The 23,361-nt window shown below is 53.5% G+C and overlaps 2 protein-coding genes across 4 annotated transcripts in view; one reads left to right on the top strand and one right to left on the bottom strand.

Annotated features, from left to right (window-relative positions):
- Positions 1 to 856, bottom strand: part of NADSYN1 (NAD synthetase 1) — a 32,874-nt gene extending 32,018 nt beyond the window's left edge. For both annotated transcript variants that reach the window (XM_068554668.1, XM_068554667.1), the window contains exon 1: positions 644 to 856. In XM_068554668.1, coding sequence (XP_068410769.1) covers positions 644 to 728 — 85 coding nt within the window. In that variant the 5' untranslated portion in view covers positions 729 to 856. The remainder of the gene's footprint in view (positions 1 to 643) is intronic.
- Positions 857 to 4,622: 3,766 nt separating this feature from the next.
- On the top strand, positions 4,623 to 21,732 carry DHCR7 (7-dehydrocholesterol reductase). 2 transcript variants are annotated; one of them, XM_068554248.1, is made up of 9 exons: positions 4,623 to 4,693; positions 9,716 to 9,845; positions 12,210 to 12,313; positions 12,878 to 13,100; positions 14,566 to 14,656; positions 15,413 to 15,626; positions 17,127 to 17,331; positions 17,961 to 18,092; positions 20,882 to 21,732. In XM_068554248.1, the coding sequence occupies exons 2-9, from the start codon at positions 9,819 to 9,821 to the stop codon at positions 21,344 to 21,346; spliced, it is 1,461 nt and encodes a 486-aa protein (XP_068410349.1). In that variant the 5' UTR covers positions 4,623 to 4,693; positions 9,716 to 9,818; the 3' UTR covers positions 21,347 to 21,732. The 2 variants fall into 2 exon arrangements, with proteins under 2 accessions (XP_068410349.1, XP_068410350.1); XM_068554249.1 differs by lacking the exon at positions 4,623 to 4,693 and adding an exon at positions 4,838 to 4,961.
- The last annotated feature ends 1,629 nt before the right edge of the window (positions 21,733 to 23,361 follow it).

Genomic DNA, 23,361 nt, shown 5'->3' with positions numbered 1-23,361 from the left:
AAAAAAACAAAAAGGATGAAGGTCCGAGGCACATGGCTGATAAGATGCCCTCACCTGAATCATTCTGTTTTTACTGCGGTTGGCAACCCTGCTGCAGTAAGCAGCTGAGGGCAGCCGGTCTGAGGTGGCCGAGCCTGTAGGGTTGCCCAGGGCAGCCCCACTTCAGGTGTAGATGTCAACAGTGCAATGCGCTTTCAAAGGTGAGCTGGTGCAAGTGACAACTGTATGGGGACCCCCGTCACACACACATAACGACCACACCTAGTCTCTAAGCTGGGGGGCCTCACCCCTATTCCACTTCCCTCTTTGGCTAAGTTTCAGCTCTAGAAATGTCACAGGCGACCTCAAAGATATCTGAGGACAGGTTCACCCCAGCCCTCCCATCTCCACCTCCACGGCCAGACTTTTCTTACCACGTGTACATACCACGTGTCCCCAGGCAGTGTAACCCACTCCACACCCCCATTCATGAGGAGGACCCGGGCACTTACGGGCACAGGCGTGGTCATAAGATAGCTTATCTTATCTGTCCCCACGCCAACGGCTGCGAGTTTCTCCAGAGCAAGGCTGCGTGTGCGTCACAGCAAGCCTGGCGGCCAGAAAGGACCTTCGCCCCTCTGCCCCACGCCGCCCCTAGACTCACTCTTTAAAATCCTTTGCAAATTGCCCTCGAAGTCCAGGGCCCACTGGTTGAGCGCGCAGGTGGCCACGGTCACCTTCCGGCCCATCCTGGCTGCAGTCGCCTGGGCAAAAGGCCGGCCGGACAGTGGGTCTTTCTGTCCGAGGGAGACAGGCGGCCGCGGCTTGTGTCCTTCCGGGTTGCCCCGTCCCGTCCCGCCAGGCCCTGCAGGGACAGAACCGCAGAGCCCCAGCGTCAGGCCCCGCCCAGATCTCCCCGCCCACGCCCCGCCCACTCCCCGCCCACGCCCTCGCCCCGCCCAGCCTGCGGAGCTCCCCGCCGCGCCTGCGCAAGAGGGAGGCCCGCGCAGCCGCGAGTGCTTGGCACGGGGGCAAGCGCGCTACCCCCGCCCGCGCCGCGCCCGCGCCGCCCCGACTCTGACCGGGCAGGTGGGACGGTCGCCAAGTCCTGGAGCGCAGGTGGAGAGGGGCCGGCCCGCCCGCGTGCCCCTATCCCTCTATTTAATTCCATACCTCCCCGCAAACTGCATCTTAATACGCTTGTGCAACTTTATTTTCCCCCGTGATATTAATTACGTTCTTGTGGTTATTTCTGCGTTTGTCACTGCATTGTAGGAATAAAGCCCACTTTATCCGTTCATAACGGGCGGGCATTTAAGTTAGCAGCGTTGTGCCAGCACACACGCGCACTGCTATTTTCATTCCTGTAATGCATCCCCTGTGAGGGCAACTAGTTTCTCTATGCCTACCGTTGCCAGTTTCCGCCGGAGCTGCACTTAACCTGTGCCTCGCCAGGCGTAGGATATGCATATGTGCAACTTTACTAAATGTTACCCAATTTCCCCTCTGAAGCATTTGAACCTATTCACTACCAGCAGTTTTTCAGGTTTTGTTTTCACATTTCACCCTTTAGTCCCCTTAGGGTAGGAATTCATTTTTTTCCCCTTGTGAATAAGTAGCTGGCTGACCATCGTTGATGGAATAGGCCATCCTTTTCTACTGGTTTGCAATGCTGCCTCTGCCATACATACTGTACACGTTTTCACATTTCAGACAAACTTGTATCCTGTTTATAAAGTAATGCTTGTTCATGAGCTTCAATTTGGAAATTTCAGAAAAGCATAAAAATGTTTATATGTTCATTCATTTAATCCTCACTTCGACCCTTTGGGGCAGTTTACATTGCTAGAAATACCTCAGTTCTTTCCAGTATGCTCAAATATCTCCTGCCAACCATGGCTGATTCTAGGCCTTGGCCAGGGAAGGAGCAAATCCTCCAATGTCTGGTTGGAGCAGAAAATAAGGATGTTCTCCAAAAATGATGGGAACATGTTATTTGAAAAGAAAGAATCAGTTTGGAGGGGTTCCCACTGGCCAAGTATGGGACAGTATGGGAATTTAAAAAAAAGTAAATGACGGTACAGGATCGTAACTCAATGACCAAAAAATCTATTAGTCCATACTGACAAAAAATTAAGTAAGAGAGGGAAATTCTTTACAGAAAAATGCCAACTAATAAATATTGAAAGGATGAGGAAGTTAGAAGATCACCCTTTTTGCATCAAGACGTTTGGTTCAGGCAAGAGCCATCATTAAATGCTAGATAATTGGACCGAGGGTTATTTGCGAGCAGTGTATTTACAGTCTCAAAGTATCACTCCACAGCTTACTCGTTAATCATGAAAGGAAAAATGGAGACTTTTGGCAGATACCACCTGAACCACACGATCAAACTTACCATCAACAAAGGGACAAAGTGACATCGTGTTGCCTCCTGCTATGACGCATGAAGATGCGACATCTGGGTAGTATATCATCCTGCCCCACAATGTGTAACCTAAAAGCAAGGACAAGGAAAACACCCAAACCAAATCAAGAGACTTGCTGTGAAAAGCCAGCCTTGACTCTTCAAAATTGTCAGGGACGGAAAAGAAACAATAAAACAAAATAGAAAGCACTACTGGGGCAGTGGTCTAGATTAAGGGAGACTGACGAGCTAAATGCACATTGTGGTTCCCCGATTGGATCCTGGGTTTTTTTAAATGAGCAATAAACATGATTGGGACAATTGGAGGAAGCTGAATATGGATAATATATTAGACAATAGCATTGAAGGGATGTTAAATTTCCAGCGTGTGGTCATTCTATTTTGGTAAAGTAGAAGAATGTCCTTGTTTTTAGGAGATGGATACTGAAATATTCAGGAGGGAGGTATCATCTGTAGCTAATTAGTGGTTCGGGGGTGGGGGGGAAAGGAGGGGATACACACACCTACAGAGCTAGAGAGAGAGAAATTAAATGTGGCAAACTGTTGACGGCTGCTGAATCTAGGTATGTGGGTGTTCACTTTACTATTTATTCAACTGGTTTGCATGTTGGACATTTTCAAAATAAAAAATTACAGGGGAAAAAAATGTCTCCGTGAGGGACACAGAGACGGCCATCCAGATCCCTCTGCCAGTAAGCCGATGCCCCAGATGTTGGAAGTTGGGGTCAGCAGCAGACACCTTCAGCTGCCCTCCTCTCCAGGGGCTGCCTGGGTTGCACAGCTGCCCAACCCAAGGTCATGCCCTTGCAAGGGCAGGGGTACATGAAGGAGGCTTGGCCATTCCTGCTGTCCACAGAAATAATCAATAAACCAACCTATAAGAGGAATAGAAGAGTTTTATTTGAGGCAAACTGAGGATTAGAGCCCAGGAGACGCTGATTCAAGAAGCGATTAAAACTACAAAATGGGAGAGGCTTCTAAAGGCGAAACCCCCCAAAATGAGAAAAGTTGTTTGTCAAGAATCGAAATTGCAGTTGGCAAGAAGTAAGAGTGCTTGTTAAGCAAGGATTGGTTGGGGTCCAACATGGTTGCATAGTTACAAGAGGAGACCTTGAGCCTTTCAAGGTTACGGCTGGCAGCCAGCAGCTATTGTTCTGAGAACAGCTGGTGGTGTCCTTGAGGCTGGCACAGTTCAGAAAATTCAGGTTCTCAGTGATGTAGGAACATGCCTGAAACCATATCCACAATGGCCACCCAGATCCATTTCAAATGCCTGAACCACAGTCACTCCCTTTTGAGTTTTTAAGCGCATTCTCTTCTTTAATGGTTAAAGCAGATGTACACCGCACGTTTAATAGGCCACAAGCAGGCTGTTTTGGTGAGCCTGAAGTTCAGGTTGAGCCACGTACAAGCCGGAATGACTCCCGCACACCTTGACCTGTGAACATTTCTCTTATCACTGCCCAGGGGACAACTGTGAGGGTCTCTCTTATTAGGGGGCTTCCCCACGTGGTTGACCTAAGCTGCGGGCTCGCATCCCCACTCAACTTCTCTCTCCGCCCAGCTCTGCACACTGTGAGCCCGCCCCCCCCCCCCCCCGTAAACTCCACCTCCCGCTCCCTTCCTGGGGAAGGCCTGTGATGGCCTCCTAGCCGCGGGCTCTCCCTGACACCCCTGAATAAAACTGCTACCCACACACCCTGCTTTGATCTTCCCCACACCACTTTCCACCATCTGACACCCTATATGCCTACCTGATTGTTTATTGATTACGCACCACCACTACCGCGCGTGCGCCCCGAGAGCAGGGATTTTGGTCTGTTTTGTGGGTTGCTGTGGACCCGGCAATCTGTACACCACAGGCTCAGCGTGGGCTGCGCGCCTTTGAAGCCCCATTGGCAGAAGAGGAAACTGAGGCTGGGGAGCTAAGCCGCTTGCCCACGACCACCGGTGGGGACGAACCCCCTCCCCCAGCCCCCCAGCCCCCCAGCCCCCCAGCCCCCCGGCCTGGGCGGGGTTCCCCGGCCCTTAGGGAGGCTGTGCGCGGGGCGGGCCCTCAGCCGTCAATCTCGCGCCCCGCGGCTGCCGAGTGGAGCGCGCGGTGGCCCGGAGTCAGCTCAGGGGGTGGGGCGCGGCGCCGCGGCCAATCGCGGGGCGCGAGGGCGCCGGGCCTCACAGGGCCCGTCTCCGATTGGTCATCTGCCATTACGCCACATCCTGGGGCGACCGGCTTGGAGCGCACGGGTAGTAGCGGGTGCGGAGCCGTGCGCGGAGACTGGCGCTCAGGTAAGCGGGCCAGCTGCGCAAGTGTGAGACGCGCGCAGGGGAGCGGGGGGCGAGCAGATCCGGGGGCGTGCGCAGGTCAGGGGTGGGATGGGTGCGCGCAGGAGCGTGGAGGGGGACTAGTGCTCTGGCGAGGAGGAGATGCGTGCTCAGGTGGGCAGAGGCCGGAGATCTAGGGGCGCAGGTTGGCCACCCGAAGCCGGCCTTTCGGAGGTGCTCCGTCCCCCGGTGGTCGGGAGATCCCGGGGGAGCCGGGGCGGGGCGGAGCCAGGTGGGTGCTTCCTGGGCCGGGTGGGCCGGTTCCTTCCTCGGGTGCCCCGCGTGAGAGGATGCAGTTTTCTGTTGAGGGAACGCGGATAATTTGTCTTTGGTCACCGAGAAGGTGGGAGCAGGTAGCAGGAGACTCTGAATTGCTTTACTAGGAATAGATTAATGGGGTGAGGGTGGGGGGGGTCGATGCACGGCGGGCAGGGCAGGGAGTGCTCACAAAAGACCAAACGCGCCCTCTTTTCTTTTCCAGCCTTCCCGACTAACTTAAATAATGATGTATTGCCTCTTTGCTGGACGTTTTATAATTTTATGAAAAAGGTTTTTAAGGGTAGGAATTGCTCTGGTGAGATTCCCGACAAAAGGTAAAGAAAGGAGACAGGAAAGTTGGAAATGAGGAATCGTGTTTATCAAAAGTGGTGTGTGAGACCTCTCATTTACTGGGTGTTTCCTGAGTGTCCGGCACTGGGCTGGGTGCTTTGACCTTAATTCTCAGAACAACCTGTGTACTTGGCATCGCCCCCATCTTACAGGTGAGGAGACTGAGGCTCCCGAGAGGTGAAGTGACATGTAGAGTCATGTACTTAGCGGCAGAGCCGGGGTTCAAACCCAGAGATACCGGCGACATGACTTTGGTTTTGGGGGAAGAGCCCCATCGGCAATGCCTGCATTTAGTTGGGGGGGTGGGGGTGGGGATGAGAAGCTGAGAAGCTTGGGGTTTGCAGAGGCCAGGTGGTGGTTGAGCAGCCCCAGGCACCCTGAAGGTCCCGAGGAAGGTGGCAGGATCAGGCCTGAGGAGGATGGAGTTACCCCGCCTGCAGGACACTCGCCACTCAGAAACCAGGACGGTTTGCCAGGCAGAAACCCAGAAACAACCATGCACAATTAATTCTTGGAAAACTTCCCACAAAATCCTTTTATGTAACTGCTGCTAAAAATAAAAAGTGGCAGATTTATGCAGCAGATCTACCTATTTATGTAGCAGATCTACCTAGTAGAAAGCTGCTTGCTAAGATCAGAGAAAGTGAAGAAGTGAACTTAGAAAAGAATTTAGAGGTAAACAAATCTTGGGGGAAAAAAAGGAGGGAGAGTGGGTGTGTATCGTGTGACAAGTAGCTCGTGAGACAATCCGGAGAATACGCATCAAAATTCAGTGACTCCAGGGGCTGGATTGAGGGGATTTGTTGTCTGACTTTCAAACTTACGTTGCAGTGATGGTGTTACAGTGAGCGTATATTTTGCAACTTTCAAAAAACAGAAACCCTGTATCTGCAGTCAAAGCTGCAGTTTATCCTTTAGAATTAGAGGTCAGTGTTTCTGAAATTTCCTTCCAGGGCTCACACGTATTTCTGGAGGCCTCAGAAGTGCCCCAGGAGCGGGTTGCCGTGCCCCAGCCAGGACCTCAACCCTCCCCAGGGAAGCCAGGCCAGAGCTGTCCAGTGCCAAGCACTGGAAAGAGCCAAGAGCAGCCTCTGCATTTGGCAGTTGAGGCTTGTGAATTGCATGTGCCAGTTGAGGGAGTGACTGCACCATCGGCAGAGGGCCGGGGGGATGCAAAACAGCTTCAGGTAAACCCAAGAATGACCCCCAAAATCACTCCCCTATGCCTTGAGAGCAGATGACCTCCCTGACCCCAGAGAGAGCCACAGATGTTCCCAGAATTGTGGATCTAAGGACTCCAAGAGCTGTTACAACAACTCATTTCATCATTGTTAAATTATTTTATTATACAAGTGTCCGCTAGAAAAACTAGGAAAAGGGTGGAGAAAAAGCCCACGTGGATATCCCACACTACTGAGGGTTTTGGTATACGGCTTTTTGAATAGCTTTTTAGTGATAGACCGTCTTGTAGCTTGCCCTTGTGCTGTAACATACCAGGGAACTTTTTTCCATGTTAAGCTCATTCTTTTTAACAGTTGCTGAGTATTCCACTGTACCGGTGTGTCAGTGTTTCTCGCACCTGTGGGTTTACACAGCCATCTGTATATGTCCCAGGATAAAAGTCGAACAAGTAAATGCTGGGTCAACCTGAAGGTCTACCTGGCCTCTGAAACTGTTCTCCCACCAGGAGAGCAGCTGCCCAACTCTCACTGGTTCTGAATTGTATCACTCCTTTAAGTCCAAGTTAGGGCATGTCTGTATTTTTCAGTGTCTACCACTCCTTGGACTAACAGATTTCCAAAACAGAACCCCTGCTGTTCCGATAACATTCCAACTAAATGTTTCTGTATGTATGTTAGGATAGTACCCAGCACAGCACTCAGAAAGATTGGCTATTGTCATCACTACTCTGAATTTTACTCTACAGCCTCCCAAGTGTGTCACAGAGGGTGGCGTGCCCACAGACCCAGCTCCGTCCCTGTAGGTCTGTGCTAGCAACTTGCTCCGCTTTCCTCGCCTCAACCCCCTCATCTGTAAAATGGGCCTAATGACGGCAACTCTCCAGGATTGGGGTGGGAATTCTATGAGCTAATGGGTGCTTGGAGTTGGTAGATGCTCAATAAATAGTCGCCACCTGTGATAGGTTGTATCATCCAATATCTCATACGTTCTTTGAATACCATGCTGCCTCCCCATCTGGAGTCAGAGCCTGCTTCCCCTCCCCTTGAAAGCTGGTGGGCTTGTGACTCAGCGTAGCCAGATGAATGTGCTGGGCTGACACGGGGCAGAAAAGGCAGCTTGGGCACCTCCTCCCACTGCCTTGAGTCCGCCATGCTGGGAGGAAGCCCAAGCTAGCCCACACCGAGTGAGCACGTGATGAACCGCTGCTCCGGGACACCCCAGGCCATAGCTACTTAGCCAGCCTCCCCAGATGCCCAACCCACAGGAACAATGAAAGAGGACGAAAGACTGTTTGTTTTGTTTTGGCCGCACCCCTCAGCTTGTGGGATCTTAGTTCCCTGACTGGGGATTGAACCTGTGCCCTTAGCAGTGAAAGCATGGAGTCCTAACCGCTGGACCGCCAGGGAAGTCCCGAAAGATTGTTGTTTTAAACCACTACGTTGAGGAGTGATGACTTGTGCAGTGGGTAACAGAACCGTCTGGGGTTGGGCCTTGCAGGCGCATCCCCCTTAGACCTCTGCCAGGCCAGACTTCACCCCGATGCCCTGCGTGAGCCCCGCTGAGCCTTCCTGAGGCCTGGGTGGTGCTGGTGGCGGTGTCGGCAGTAGCCGACTCTCTGGGGCGGACTCTGATGGGGCTTGGGTGGGGCCCTGAGCTCTTGGCCCCGTGACTTCATTTACCTGACAGCGTAAGTTACTTTGCGGATGAGGAAACCAAGCCTAGTGGAGAACTTGCAGCCTTGAGGGTGACATCTGGGCCTCCTGGGGGTTCGCCATGCCATCCCATCCCTGCCATGGTCCTGGGTCTCTGATGCGTCTCCAAATAGCAAACCCTCAAGATGCCGAAAGAACTGCCACGGGGCTTAAGCCTTCTGTTGTGTGGGCCCCGAGCTGTCGATGGTGATGTTCTCAGCTATAGAACATTGGAGGCACTCACCCGGACTGCTTTGCTGTGAGGAGCCCACAGACGTCTCCCCCGCCGGGGCCACGTAGCGGCCAGACTGGCCCTCGAGGTTCTTATTATGATTGCAGGACGCCTTCGGCAAAAACCATCATGGAACGTTGAGGAACGAGATTTATTGCTCACAGGTCCTGTGGGTACACGCAGCCAGATTGTGGGTAGAAAGAGGGTGCGGGTGTGGGGCTGGGCTCTGCCTTTATGAGGGCGTGAGGGCGGGGTGTCTAGGGTTTCACGGGGTCACTCTTTATTGGTGAATTTAACGCATAGGAACAGGAATTAGGGTGTGGGAAGGGAGCAGGGCGGTTACTCAAGCTGTCAGTCGCTAGGTTACCCCGGACTTCCTGAATGAGGGCCCTTCGTGGGTTGGGGGGCGCCTTGGTCCTTATCTGGTGGTTCTGCTGGTGGCTGTGTGTTTATTCAAGATGGATGGCTTTTGAAATGGGCGCTTACTGTCAGGCACTTACTCTGCATCATCCCAAACCCTCAGGAGAAACGTCCCTTTGTCTTTGGCCTGTGGAACTCAAAATCTGGTCCACGGAGCTGACCAGGGTGCCAGAAAGCCCCCAGGCATTTCCCTGGCTCCTTCCTGGGTGTGGACACGAAACCTCCTTTATCCAGCTTTAACAACAAGCGCAGAACCTCGTGTGTGTTTGTGTGTGTGTGGGGACTTTGATGCCCCAAGACACTCAGGAAGGTCACGGGTCCTGTAAGTCTGCTGAGAACCAGCCTCCGAGCCCAGATTACTGTCAGTGATGTTCTGTATTCTTGGGATCTCACTGGCTCCTAGAACAACGTGCGGTGGGATTGTGCAAGCTCTAGCGGGGCTTGATCCGGGTCGATGGCACAAATGGCTTGTAGAAACGGTTCAGAGGCACGTGCGCTGCCTGGTGTGAGTCTGCAAAGAAGGCAGCTTTGGCTTATTGCTGTTCACCAGCTGTGTGTCTGCCGTGTTAAGGCTCATCTGCAAGACAGCTCCTCCATGAAGCCCTCCATCCAGCTCTGCCCGTTGTTAATCGGTGCTTACTCTTTGGCAGACAGTGTGGGTGCCAGGCAGAGAAGCTGCATGATAAGATTGCCTTATCCTGGGGGATCCCCACTCGTGGGGCCTCTTGTGCTTTTGAACCCCTGGGCGCTGAGCTTGTGCCTTTCACTTGGTTCCAACGGTGGGCCTCGAGAAAATATCATTTGGGTCCTTATCTCCCTGTGTCTCCCTGAGTCTCTTTGTGTCCCCGGCAGGACTTTGTTCAGCGGGTTGAAAAGGATCAAGCAGGCCTTGTGGAGCGTGGGAATCTAGCGACTTGAAAGGGGGCAGTTCAAGAAGGAAAACCTGCGTTCTGCCATGAAACCGCTTGGTAAGAGGTTGGAGGTAAGTCCGTCTCAGCACCGCTGCTCCTGGGCAAAGGCAGTGACTTTTCGGCTTTGGAAAAGTAAAGGCAGCTGGTCCATCAGCTCTCGGTATCAATTCTTGTCTGATTCTTAGCAAAAAAATAAATTACATCCAGAATACCACCCTGTGCCCTATTTTCAGCCATCTGCCACCAAGGATGTTACTTACACCTTTATTAAAAATTCAGTGCTTATGACAGAGAGGTGAATGAACGCTATTATAAGCTCAGAATAATTATTTGGGCTTGTTTTAATCCCTAGAAGATACGCTGCTTCCTTTTGGCTTTCCACATTTAGCTCTCAGCCTATAGATTTCTGGCCCTTTTGCAGTTTTCCAGCATGTTAGATCAGAGTAGCTGCTATGTACCAGGCTCGGTATTCTGTGTTTTGGGGCTGTAAAGATGGGTGGTCCCCGCCCATAAAGAACTCTTCAACCTGCCTTGTACATCATAGGTGCTCCATAAACTAACCTGTGTAAATTAAATTAAGTGATGTGGCTGCAGTTTTCATTATTGAAAAATTGTAAATTTTTATACAGTTGTATTAAAGTAATTCATGCTCGCATTTAGAATAAAATCAGTGTTAAGAGGCTTATATATAAAACGAACAGTTCCGTAACTCATAGTCTCACTTCCCAGAAGCAAATACTTTTCATTCTCTTAGCTACTTTTGTGTTGTTTTTGCCTGCTTCTATCTAAACGATTTCCTTTCAGCACTGCCAACTTTACACGTTTCCTTCTATACGTCTAGTAGTCAGTCAATAATCAGAGTTTACATGGTTCTGGCAAAGTTATTATTACTTACTGTTAAGCCAAGTAATGTACTATCATTATGGTTTGGGTTTTTTTCCCCCTTTGTATGGCTTTTTAATCTTTCTGGAGTTAATGGTTGCCTCACTTTTTCCATGTACTCAGGTTTCTATGTATCTATCACTAATTTTTTTTCTGCATGTTTTAACTGAGCCATCATACATATCAGTGATTTTTCTACACACTCTAACACAACAAAATGTGTCATTTCCATTCCTCCCTCACCCCTGTAGCCATCCATCTTGTGCCAGTGTGGACTGGTTACTGTCTGGTCCACTGCACAGCTGTTATCTTGGGACTTCGTCTTGTCCTTTCACTGGGCATTTCTTTAGCAGCTTTCTTGGATCCTGTGTCTTCTCTGAAGAATAGTTAACCTGGGAATAGAATTGTAGGTTGAAAAAAGTTTCCGTCAGAATTTTAAGTTTTCCACCCTTGTTTTCTAGAATCCAGCTTGCTGCTAGCGTGATTCTTAATCCTGGATTTTTTCTGAAAGCTTTTAAGATCATCTTTTTTTTTAATGCCTGATATTTTGAACCTTGACAATTGTGAACTTGTTCTAGACGTGGGGATGTCACCGCTTCCCCCATATTATGACCACTGGTTGGCTTGTATGTTGGTGCAAGATGAGTGGCTATGGGTGGGAGAGAGGAATGGAAATGATAAATTGTGTTGGAGTATGTAGAAAAATTATTAATATGTATGATAGCTCTGTTAGAGCATTCAGAAAAGAAAATTAGTGATAGATGCATAGAAACCTTAGCAAATGGAAAAAGTGAGGCAACCATTAACTCCAGGAAAAATAAAAAGTCATATACTGAGGAGGGGACATTTTATATGAGACCTGAATGAGGAGACCTGTAAAGCGTGTTCTAAGCTGAGAAGTAGCAGGTGTCATGAACAAGATAGACCACATTTAAGGATCGGTAGGGAAATCTAGAAAAATGGTACAGATGAACCGGTTTGCAAAGCAGAAATAGAGACACAGATGTAGAGAACAAACGTACAGACACCAAGGGGGGAAAGTGGCAGGGGAGGTGGAGGTAGTGGTGGTGGTGTGATGAACTGGGAGATTGGAATTGACATGTATACACTAATATGTATAAAGTAGATAACTAATAAGAACCTGCTTATAAAGATTAAATAAATAAAATTAAAAAAAAAAAGGATCAGTAGAGACCTTCTTGGGCCTGGAGCAGAGGGCAGAAGTGGGGAGGAGGGGAGGCAGGAGCACACTGTGGGAGGGTTCTGAGCCACAGGTGTCCGGGTTCACGTAGTAAGAAGGATGTTCTGCTGTCGTTGGAAAATGAATTGAGACAAGCAAGAGCAGAAGTAGGGCCATGTGGGAGGTTATTGTGGGTTCCAGGAGTGAGTCTAAGATGCACTGATCTCTTCCCTGCCTGGAATCTCCCATCCAGGACAAGATAGAGAGTAGGTGAATGAAGGACACCAGCCCTGTGGGGCCTGTGAACAGTGGCAGGGAGGTGCAGTGTCCGTTTGTCACGGGGCGATCTGAACGGGGTGTCTCCTTCCCTCAGGGCCCAATGGCTGCAAAACCGCAGTCCAACGATCCCCAAACCAAGAGTCCTGGCAACATCACCTTCGGCAAGGCTGCGACCCAGGGGCAGTGGGGCCGTGCCTGGTAAGGCTCTCACCCATCTTCCCAGCTAGAAAGTAAAGTGGGATCTCAGTGAGAGGTTGCCAGCCTTTGGGATTTCGTGAACCTATTAAAAAAATTCTTTTTATCAGCAAGACTGTCATTAGTAGCAGTTTCCCCTTTTAGAGAGTGAGGAATTACAAGAAGAAGAAACTAAAAACTGATTCCAAGGACAGCTGGTGCCCTCGTACCGCCCTCACTGTGTAGCACATGGGGGTCATGGTTGTCGAGCCATAGGGTGCTGGGGACTTGGTGAATGTCCCCCGTGGCCCGGAACGGGAAGCCTCTGGCCAGCTGGGTTGTGAAAGGCCTTCTGCCTTTCGTGTCCTGGGCCCTGGGCTCTCTGGGGGTGCCCACGGGTCTGTCGGCCTTCAGACTGCTTGCAGTGGAGCATGCAGGTGGGGTGCCCTCCCCAGGCAGTGGGGGCCTTTGCACTGCCTTCTCTCGGGAAGTGCTGGCGGGTTTGCACGTGGAGCAGAGCATCCCGTGCGTCAGGTCAGAGGGTCAGGAGGGCCCCACGTGACCTCCTGCCGTCCGTCTGCCCCACAGGGAGGTGGACTGGTTTTCCTTGGCCAGCGTCATCTTCCTGCTGCTGTTTGCACCCTTCATCGTGTACTATTTCATCATGGCCTGCGACCAGTACAGCTGCTCCCTGACGGCCCCCTTGGCGGACATCGCCACCGGGCGGGCTCGACTCTCGGACATCTGGGCCAAGACGCCACCTGTGACAACGAAAGCGGCCCAGATCTATGTGGCATGGGTCACGTTCCAGGTCAGCCCTCCCGGCCGCCGGCCGCCATGGGCGGGGCTCTGCCTGTGCAAGAGCATCCCCTCCCGCCGGGATAGTCCTGGCCCCTTGTCAGGGGTGGGGTCCTGGCTCACACCGGCATCCTCGTGCCCGGGACCCAGCAGGGGATCACCTGCAGCCTGGCAGACTTAGCTTTGTCTTCGGATCAAGGGCGCCTGGTGGCATTTCAGTGTCCGACTCACTTTCTGTTGAGCCTCCTCGAGGTTCAGGGGTGTGCCCAGCCCTGCAGGGACCTGCTGAGCAGGAAGCAAGACCCCGTGGGAACGCGTGAGGGCGTGGCCCACCAGGGAAGCCCCGTGCACAATGGGAAGCTTATCCTAGGGTTGCCTGTGGGAAGGAGCACCCAGCCCCAGAGGGCCGCTCTCGGTCTCAGCAAAGCCAAGGCTGTGTCCCCAGCAGGTGGTTGCACAGACCTGTCCAAGGACAGCCTTGGCTGTGCTGTGACCCCACTGGCCTCCCAGCCAGAAGGAGTTCATCAGAAGGCTGTCTGCAGCATGAATTTGGTGAACAGGCGATGTTTATTATCTGAACCCAGGAGGTTTCCAGGGAAACGGTGCTGTGAGATGCCTCCCCTCCCCGCCCCGGGGTTTCCTGTCCTGAAGGAAGGCTTTGACCACTCCTAGCTGTTTCTCCCCACATTCCCAGCTTTTGAGCTTCAGATTCCCTCTCATTTCAGGTCTCTTGGTCCCTTTGGGTAAAAAGTGATTCAGAGCAGCGAGAGTCACAGTAGCCTAAAGGCAGAAACAACCCACATGTCCATCTACAGATATGGATACACACAATGTGATCCATCCACATGGTGGAATGGTGTTCTGCCATAAAAAGGAATGAAGGTCTGACACAGGCTACAGCGTGGATGGACCTTCAGAACATGACGCTCAGTGAAAGAAATTAGCTACAAAGGGACAAATCCTGTCTGATTCTGTTAATATGAAAAGTCCAGGATAGGCAAATCCATAGAGACAGAAAGTGGGTTAGTGGTTGTCAGGGGCTGGTGGGCAGGGGCCGAAGGGAGTGACTGCTTGTGGGCGTGGGGTTCCCTTTTGGGGGGGTGAAACTGTTCTATAATTAGACATTGGGGAGGGTTGCACGAGCTTGGGAGTGCACTGAACACTTTCGGTGAACACTTTCAAAGGGGGAGTCGTACGGAATGCGAACTAGTGGGTTCTCCCGAGGGGAGTGGCCGAGTCCCGTGGGGAGACGGCTTGGGTGCTCTGAGTAGTGATGGATTTCCTGTTCAGGGTCCCCTTCAAAGCCCGCAGTCAGCCTGCAACCAGAGCTCCCGGAGCTATAAACTCTTCTGGAAGAAATAACTGGCTCTGTGTAGGCTTTCTCCCATTCCTTTGGTGCCTCCCCATTTATCATCTCGGTTAATAAAGCAAGGCCCTCCAGCTCACAGGGAATTTAGCTGGAAATCTCTGTGTCTCAGGTGCTTCTGTACATGCTGCTTCCTGACTTCTGCCACAAGTTTCTGCCGGGCTACGTGGGGGGCGTTCAGGAGGGCGCCATGACTCCCGCAGGTAAGCTGGGCTCCGCCCCTGCTCCCCACCACCTGTGCCAGCTCCGCCCTGTCCCTTCATCTCACGGGGCCTGCCCCCACCCCTGCCCCCGTGCAGCTTCCATCCCAAAGGCTGCCCCCTGACAAAGTAAAAACTTTGCTTGGGAATTTCTACACCCCGGGACCGCCCCAGATTCGAGGTGGGAAGTCACCTTCTCAATCAGGGAACGGAATACCCCCTGCCCCACACTGGCTGTGTAGCTGGGCTCACGGAGCTTCTCCCCGGCGGCAAGCCCCCGAGGGGCACCTGGTGGGGCGGGGCTTTTGTTAAGGGGCCCTTGGGGCTGCCCAGCCCATTCATTCCCCACAGTCACTGAGACCCCACCCCAGCACACAGAGAGCACCTGGTCCCTCAGGGAGGCTGCTGGGCCCTCCGCCAGGTACCCTAGGGAACCCTCGTCCGCTTCTGCTGTGGCTCAGCCCCAGCCTCCGGCAAACTGCAGGCTGGTGACTCAGCCTCTGGCTGGTTCCGGACATCCTGCACCCTCTCACCCTTCCAGGAACTCAGCGAGCAGGAGTGGTTAGTCCCCGGCTCACAGCGTGAGGTGTGCTGCTGGCGTTTGGACCCTAGGGGCCCCGAATTGCAGCAGCAGCTGGCCGGCTGTCAAGCCTGGGGTCTGGGGACCCCGGCAGCTGAGGCCCAGAAAGGCGGTAGGGCCGGAGCCAGGAGCTGCTACAGCTGGGAAAACGCCTCCACTCTTCCCTCTTCCCTCTGCAGGAATCGTCAACAAGTATGAGATCAACGGCCTGCAAGCCTGGCTCATCACGCATCTCCTCTGGTTTGTTAATTGCTACCTCCTCGCCTGCTTCTCTCCCACCGTCATCTTTGACAACTGGATCCCGCTGCTCTGGTGTGCCAACATTCTGGGCTACGCCGTCTCCACCTTCGCCATGATCAAGGGCTACTTCTTCCCCACTGATGCCCGAGACTGGTACGTCCTCAGCGGCCGGTCGAGCCCAAGATGGAGAGTAGGTGCCTTTTTCTGTTACCTTGGGCTGGGAGGTTGCAGAGCCCTGAGGATGGAGAATCCTTGAAGGAGGAGCTTAAGGGAACTTGATGGGCTCTGGGGAGCGTCCTTTCCAAGTGTCTGGGTGGCTTCTCCCGCCCTAGGGAGGATGCACTTGAAGACGGCCGAGTCCATCTTTGGTGGCCGAGCTATGTCGTGTAGGGCTGTCAGGGAGCAGGAGGGTGAAAAAGGCAGCTTCTGGTCGGGGGCAAAGGCGGTCCATCACCTCTTTTTCTGGAACGTCAGTGTGGCCTGAAACAGTCTTAGTGAGGAGTCCTGTTTTCTCAGCGGCTTTAGTGTAACAACTTCCCAGGGAGAGCCCTACTGATTGGTGTCCATTCTCATGGAGCCTTGGGTTGGATAGTTATCAACCATGCATCCATCTCTCCTTCATCTGTCCATATATCCAGTTCTTCGTGCATTCATCCACCCACCCATCCACCCATCTGTCCATCCATCCACCCATCCAACTCATCCATCCATCCACCTACCCATCTACCTACCCACGCACGCATCCATCCACCCATCCAACTCATCCATCCATCCACCTACCCATCTACCTACCCGTGCACCCATCCACCCATCCATCCATTCATCCATCCATCTCCCCATCCAAGCACCCACCCATCTATTCATCCCCCATCCCTTCCTCCACCCCTCCCTCCCTCCCTCTCTCCCTTCCTGTCTCCCTGTATCCATCCATTCACCCATGCATCCATTCATCCAGCCCATTCATCCATCCATCCATTTATCCATCCATCCACTTATCCCCCCATCCCTCCCTCCCCACCTCCTTCCATCCGTCCATTCATCAAGAGATGTTTGTTGGGTTCCTCCTGTAGACAGGTGTAGGCAGTGGGGCTTTAGGTGTAAACAAGATTCTTATTCTCGGGGTGCTTACATTTTAGTTTGGGGGTCCAAATGGAAATAAGGTGTGTTTCCTTTAACTGTTACACCTAAACTCTTAGGAAATGTGTTTGGTTGGTGGTACTTTGAGCTTGTGTGATTTTTTATCAAATAATGAGGCTGGTCTTCTATGACTCATGGAAATCATTTTCTCTGCTTTATAATCACATCCCCTATCGTAGACTTTGTATATTTTGCTTCTTTCTACTTTTCCTAACTGAGGGTAATGGACACGAGAATATGTTTCTCTGACTAGCACAGACATCCCTGTGTATGTACAGCAAGTTATACTTAATGAAGGTCTCCACATGGGCTATCGTGGCTGATTCTCTGAGCACTCCTGGAGAGGGCTATGGGTCAGGTAACCAGGGTAACGAAACATTAAACTTGCCCAGCAAGGGATGGGTGTGGGCCCTGGAGCCAGGCACCCGGCTCTAAGCAGCGTGCTTTTAGTGGCCAAGTAGGCCACTTGTGAGATGCGCTCGTTAACGACACGCATCTGTTCTTTGTATTTTAAAGCAAATTCACAGGCAATTTCTTTTACAACTACATGATGGGCGTTGAGTTTAACCCCCGAATTGGGAAGTGGTTTGACTTCAAGCTCTTCTTCAATGGACGCCCCGGGATCGTCGCCTGGACCCTCATCAACCTGTCCTTTGCAGCCAAGCAGCAGGAGCTCTACGGCCACGTGACCAACTCCATGGTCTTGGTCAACGTCCTGCAGGTAGCCTCTCTGTGGCCCGGGGGGGTGGGAGCTCTGACACCCGGTGGGCGCTGGGGAAGCCTGAAAGCCGGATAGTTTTCAAAAGACCATAATCTGCCGCCTTTACAAGGGGTCTGCCGCCTTTACAACGGGTCGGCCCCCTTCCCACGTGTCTCTGAGGAGCCGGCTAGTGAACGGGAGGCGAAGGAGTCGTGTCCTCACCTGCCGGGTGCTGCACTGGCCCTGGGGACTTGCGTGGCCCACGTGAACATCTGTTCACGGTTCGGGTGTGTCAGTGGTCCCAGCCACACGGCTCTGATGTCTCTTGGAAGGACCCTGTCCTGAGCCCGTCCACCCTGAGCCATCTCTGCTCCCAGCTCCACCGCCCTGGGAATCAGCGTCTGGGGTGTTGCCGGGCACCCCTCTCTGGGCAACGTGTCATCTCAGACTGCAGGCTTTGAGGACAAGGACTCCCGCCCCACCATGTCCCAAGCATGGCGGGAAGTACAGCAGCAGCCCCGTGGTGCACGTCACCAGAGGAGCTCAGGGACACCCAGTGACCCCCCCCCCCCCCGCCCCTACTGCAGTGTGGTGTCCCGAGGGCCCCCATCAGTGTCTGTGGTCCGTACACGGCCGCTCCTGTGTTGCAGGCCATCTATGTGCTGGACTTCTTCTGGAACGAAACCTGGTACCTGAAAACCATTGACATCTGCCATGACCACTTTGGGTGGTACCTGGGCTGGGGGGACTGCGTCTGGCTGCCGTACCTCTACACGTTGCAGGTGAGGAGCAGGGGCAGGGAGCCCCCCGTGACGCATGCCCAGCGCAGCAGCACGCTGAGCTGTAAGGTCCCCAGGCACCCCCAGTGCTGCCCTCGGAGCAGACACAGCGGAGCACATGCCGAGCCTTGTCCTCACCCAAGTGTCTGTTTTTTTTGGGGGGGTGGGGTGGCGCCAGAACCTGGAGACGGGAGGCTGCTCCCCTGTTTTAGGAAGAAGAGAAGGCTTAGTGTATGAGTCAGCACAGGCCACTGTAACAAATACCACGGACCAGGCGTCTTAAACAACAGGGTTCATTGTCTCCCCGTCTGGAGGCTGGAATCCCAGATCCAGGTGTGGGCAGGGCTGGTCTTCCTGAGGCCTCTCTCCTCGGCGTGTAGACGGCCGTCTCCTCCCTGTGTCCTCACGGGGTCGTCCCTCTGTGTGTGTCTGTGTCCTTTTCTCCTCTTCTCATAAGGACACCAGTCCTACGGGATTGGGACGTACCCTAGTGACCTCATTTTACCTTCATCACCTCTTGAAAGAAAGACACGCAACTCCAAACACAGTCACATTCTGGGGTGCTGGGGATCAGGACTCCAGCATGTGAATCTGGGGGACACAGCTCAGCCCATAAGAGTGAGAGAAGAAGATGATACGGAGTAAACTTTGGGTCAAAAGAAATGATTTGGGGGATCTGGGTGGATGGAGGTGGGTATTTGTATTCATGTGTGCTCAAATCTTAATGCTGAAAGGACGAGAGGCCTTCTTTCCTACCGTCGTTTGCATTTAAGCTTTGAGTATCTACACGCAAGAGTGGAAGAGATGCGGGGGGGCCCTGCGCTCTCGGAGCTCACAGCTGGGGAGGGAAAGTCCCTGACACAGGCAGTCCAGTGCGGGGAGGGGGAGCTTGACAGGAGGTGGGGTGCTGACCCCTGAGAGAGGGCCAAGGAGGAGCCCCCAGCCAGCAGGTGGGGGTCAGCAAGAGCATCTGGGAGCAACCACAGCCAGGCTGAGAGCAGAATGATGAGTCAGGGTAAGAGCATTCCAGAAAGGTGGATCGGGGAATATATCAGGGTAGGGGGGGCAGAGGGGGACATTTAAGGCACAAGACAGTTCAGCGTGGCTGGGACACAGGACGTGGGGGTGGCAGGAAGCCTTGCCCAATTGGAGCCTGGAGGGTCCGAGGCCAGCACCGGGTGGGAGGCCTACAAAAGGGGAGTGTTCCAGGCGAGAAGAGGACGCTGGGGGCTTGGGGGGCACAGGCTCCGGGAAGAGTTCCCACGAGTAATGAATCAGCCCGGGTCCCCAGGAGAGCCTCAGCACACGCTGCAGAGTCGAGGGTAGAAACCTCGACTGGGGAGCCCGAGGGACCGGGGTTTGCACCTCTGTAGGGCTGCCAGCCGGGGGAGGGGGCCTTGAGCTCGTCCCTGAGCATCTCTGAAAAAGCAGGGCGGACGTCACCTCCGTTAGGGCCGGGCATCTTCGTTCCTGCACCCGCCGTGTTCTGAGGCTGTTGGGGAGTAGGGGAGAGGCCTCATCGTCAAGCCCCCCGCACCCCTCCCAGCTCAGAGAACAGCCCTGCTTTCCTCTGCATGGCAGGCGGGCTCCTGGGTAGGGTGACTGCTTGGAAGGCCTGGCCAGGTGCCCACCCGCTCGTTTTGTCAGCAGGTGTGACGAGGTGTGGCAGTGGGGGAAAGAGCAGGTTCTCGGGCACTTGAGTGGTTAGCGGTGGCCTGCCTTATAAACAGGTTGTGCAGGAGTGGAGAGGACCAGTGCTGACAGACCTTGTAGGCTGGCCAGGACGTGCACGGGCATGTGGTGGGTGGTTACAGCCAGTCCTGCAGGCGGTGATAACGGGCCCCCGTTACCTGGCTGACTTCCCTGTGCAGCATCCTGAAGCAGCAGCGTTGGGAAAGCAGGAAGATCACAGCAGAGTGAGCGGGGTTGAGGGGAGAGAGCCCTGGGCCGGGGGCCAGGAGTTATGGACTCCGGTCCCCACGCTGGATCCTCTGGACGGATCCTCTGGACTCATTCCTCTGCTTGGCTGGTTGCAGGCTCACTGGTTCCCTGATTCTGTGAACACCATTTTCCAGGCATGCAAAACAATAGCAATAGATCACACACACACACACACACACATATGTGTGTTTATTTGACTACGTGACTGTGGTCCATTTGAATCCAAAATCTTAAGGGCAGCCGGCAGGCTGGAGGTCCAGGGAAGAGTTGGTATTGCAGCTGGGTCTGAAGGCCGTCTGCTGGTGGAATTCATTCTTATTCCAGGGATTCTTTTATTCTTAGGGCCTTCCACCGATTAGATGAGGCCCACCTACATTGCGGAGGGTGGTCTGCTTCATTCAGTCTAATTGGAAACGTTAATCCCATCTAAAAAATACCTTCATAACAACCAACGTTTGACCAAGTGTCTGGGTCCCATGGCCTAGCCAATGTGACACATAAAATTAACCATCACAATATTATATTCAAATAATACTTTTAATATTGTTATATAATATGTATACTATATATGATATATGTGTGTATGTACGTATGTACGTGTAGATAGATAGATAGGAAGGTAGCTAGGTGGGTAGGTAGGTGGATATGCACATTTGCATATTTACTTGTCTGATCCCACGGCAACCCTCCGAGGCAGGTGCTTCTATTTACAGGAGAGGAAACCGAGGCAGGGCAAGGGGGCAGCCGGTCAGGGGCAGCCGGTCAGGCGCACAGCAGGGGTTTGAACCCAGGCCGTGCTCCCGAGCCCGCGGCCCCGCTCAGCCCGCTGACCTCTCCCGCTCGCCCTGCAGGGTCTGTACCTGGTGTACCACCCCGTGCAGCTGCCCACCCGCTACTCCCTGGGCGTCCTGCTGCTGGGCCTGCTGGGCTACTACATCTTCCGGATGGCCAACCATCAGAAGGACCTCTTCCGCCGCACGGACGGGCGCTGCCTGATCTGGGGCAGGAAGCCCAAGGTCATCGAGTGTTCCTTCACGTCGGCCGATAAGCAGAAGCACCACAGCAAGCTGCTGGTGTCCGGCTTCTGGGGCGTGGCCCGCCACTTCAACTACACCGGCGACCTGATGGGCAGCCTGGCGTACTGCCTGGCCTGCGGCGGCGGCCACCTCCTGCCCTACTTCTACATCATCTACATGACCGTCCTGCTGACCCACCGCTGCCTGCGGGACGAGCACCGCTGCGCTAGCAAGTACGGCCGGGACTGGGACCGCTACACAGCTGCCGTGCCTTACCGCCTGCTGCCCGGAATCTTCTAAAGGGCCGGCCCGGGAGGAGCCCCCAGCAGGGCAGTGAGGACGCCGGAGTCAGGGCCGCCGGGCCAGCAGCATCTCGGCTCCACGCTCCAGGAGCCTCCGCGTCCCCATCTGTAAAAGGCAAACAGCCCGGCACGTGTCCTGAGCGGAATTACGGGGGCTTACGCCGACGGCCTTCTCGCCAGCAGAGGTGACCGGCTTTCTCTGTGCCGTGTCCCCAGGGTGGGAGGATGACCTGGTCTGCTCGCAGATGACGCTGTTTCTTCTCTGGGGTCTGAGCCGCCCCGCTGCCCAGACAGCAGGAGTCCGACACTGAACGGGATGTCTTTCAGCCCCCGTGGTCAGTCCTGCCCTTACTCTTGCTAAATAAAGTAGAAGTGGACACGTAAGCTGTGCCAGTTACCAGCTGACTGCCTTTCAGCTCCCGGTGCACCCTGCATCACCTGCTCTGCGGTAGTGAGCTGTGCCCTTCAGACTTTTCCCCTTTGCACGTGCACCTCGTTACATTTGTCTGTAGAGGGCGCTGAGGGCCGCTGCAGGAGTAGGGGCATCTTCTGGTTCTGGTTCTTTTACAGACTTGGCCCAGGCAACCCAGAGAACTTGGCCACACCATCCGGGGGCCTCACCCAAGCCTTCCCCAAGGAGACCTGAACCCCAGCCTTGGGGAGGGGACACCCTTCACGTGTTTTCTTACCTTGGGCACGCTCCTTGACCCGCGGGTATTCTGTTTTGCTTTGGTTTTTTTTTTTTCAATTTACTTATTTATCTTTGGCTGTGTTGGGTCTTCATTGCTGCGTGAGGGCTTTCTCTAGTTGTGGTGAGCCGGGGCTACTCTTTGTTGTGGTGCGTGGGCTTCTCATTGCGGTGGCTTCTTTTGCTGTGGAGCACGGGTTCTAGGCGCGCGGGCTTCAGTAGTTGTGGCACGCAGGCTTCAGTAGCGGTGGCTCTCAGGCTCTAGAGTGTAGGCTCAGTAGTTGTGGCGCACGGGCTTAGTTGCTCCGTGACATGGGGGATCTTCCCGGAACAGGGCTCAAACCCGTGTCCCCTGCATTGGCAGGTGGATTCTTAACGACTCCACCACCAGGGAAGTCCCCGCAGGTATTCTTGACAGCTCTCTTTAGACGTTACTGCCCTAGTCGAGTTAATAATTCTTTATTCAGGTGTATCTGGGAGGTTTTGCAGGTTTGGTTCCAGACCACCCCAATAAAGCGATTATCACGATAAAGCGAATCACACGAGTTTTTTGGCTTCCCAGTGCATATAAAAGTTTGGTTTACACGATTCTGTACTCTTCTAAGTATGAAATAGCATTGTCTTAAAAGACAGTGTATACACCTTGATTAAAAAAGGCTTTATTGCTAAAAAATGCCAAAACGATGACCATGGTAACATCACAGGTCCCTGATCACAGATCACCGTTAACAAATAGAATGAAAAGTTTGAAGTACTGCCAGAAATGCCAAGATGTGACACAGAGACACAAAGTGAGCAAATGCTGTTGGAAAAATGGCACCGGTGGGCTTGCTGGACGCAGGGTCACCAGAAACCTTCAGTTTGTAAAAAGCGTGATTATCTGCGAAGCACAATAAAGTAGATGTTCCCGTTTTAAACCTTCCCTGTTCAGACTTCTTTGTGGTTTGTCTCCCGATGGGGCCTGGCCATAGACAAGGGCTCAGTTTGTGGTATGTAGAAGGGATGCCCAGGGAACTTTGGATCAGACGCTTGGGTCCTGCCTCAAAGCTTTGGGTACCGATCACGGGATTCAGGCGAGGGGTCCACACTTTCCCCACCGTTGGCCCTCTGTTGGGGCCGCACTTGTGCTGGGTGTGAGAATCCATTCTGTTTGCCAAAGGGAGAAATCCCAGTTTGGCTGCCTGCCCCCAACAAGAGAACGGAGAAGCCACAGAGATGGCAGTGCTAGGCTTGCTTCACACCTGGAGGAACTGAGGACTGGGATATGCTGGGAGACCCGCTCCCTGGGCAGGGAGGGCAGGTGCAGGGCAACGCCTCCCCTGCTC

Source organism: Eschrichtius robustus, chromosome 11, assembly GCF_028021215.1.
Source record: "Eschrichtius robustus isolate mEscRob2 chromosome 11, mEscRob2.pri, whole genome shotgun sequence".
Classification (NCBI taxonomy): domain Eukaryota; kingdom Metazoa; phylum Chordata; class Mammalia; order Artiodactyla; family Eschrichtiidae; genus Eschrichtius; species Eschrichtius robustus.
This window is presented reverse-complemented; position numbering and strand designations above follow the sequence as displayed.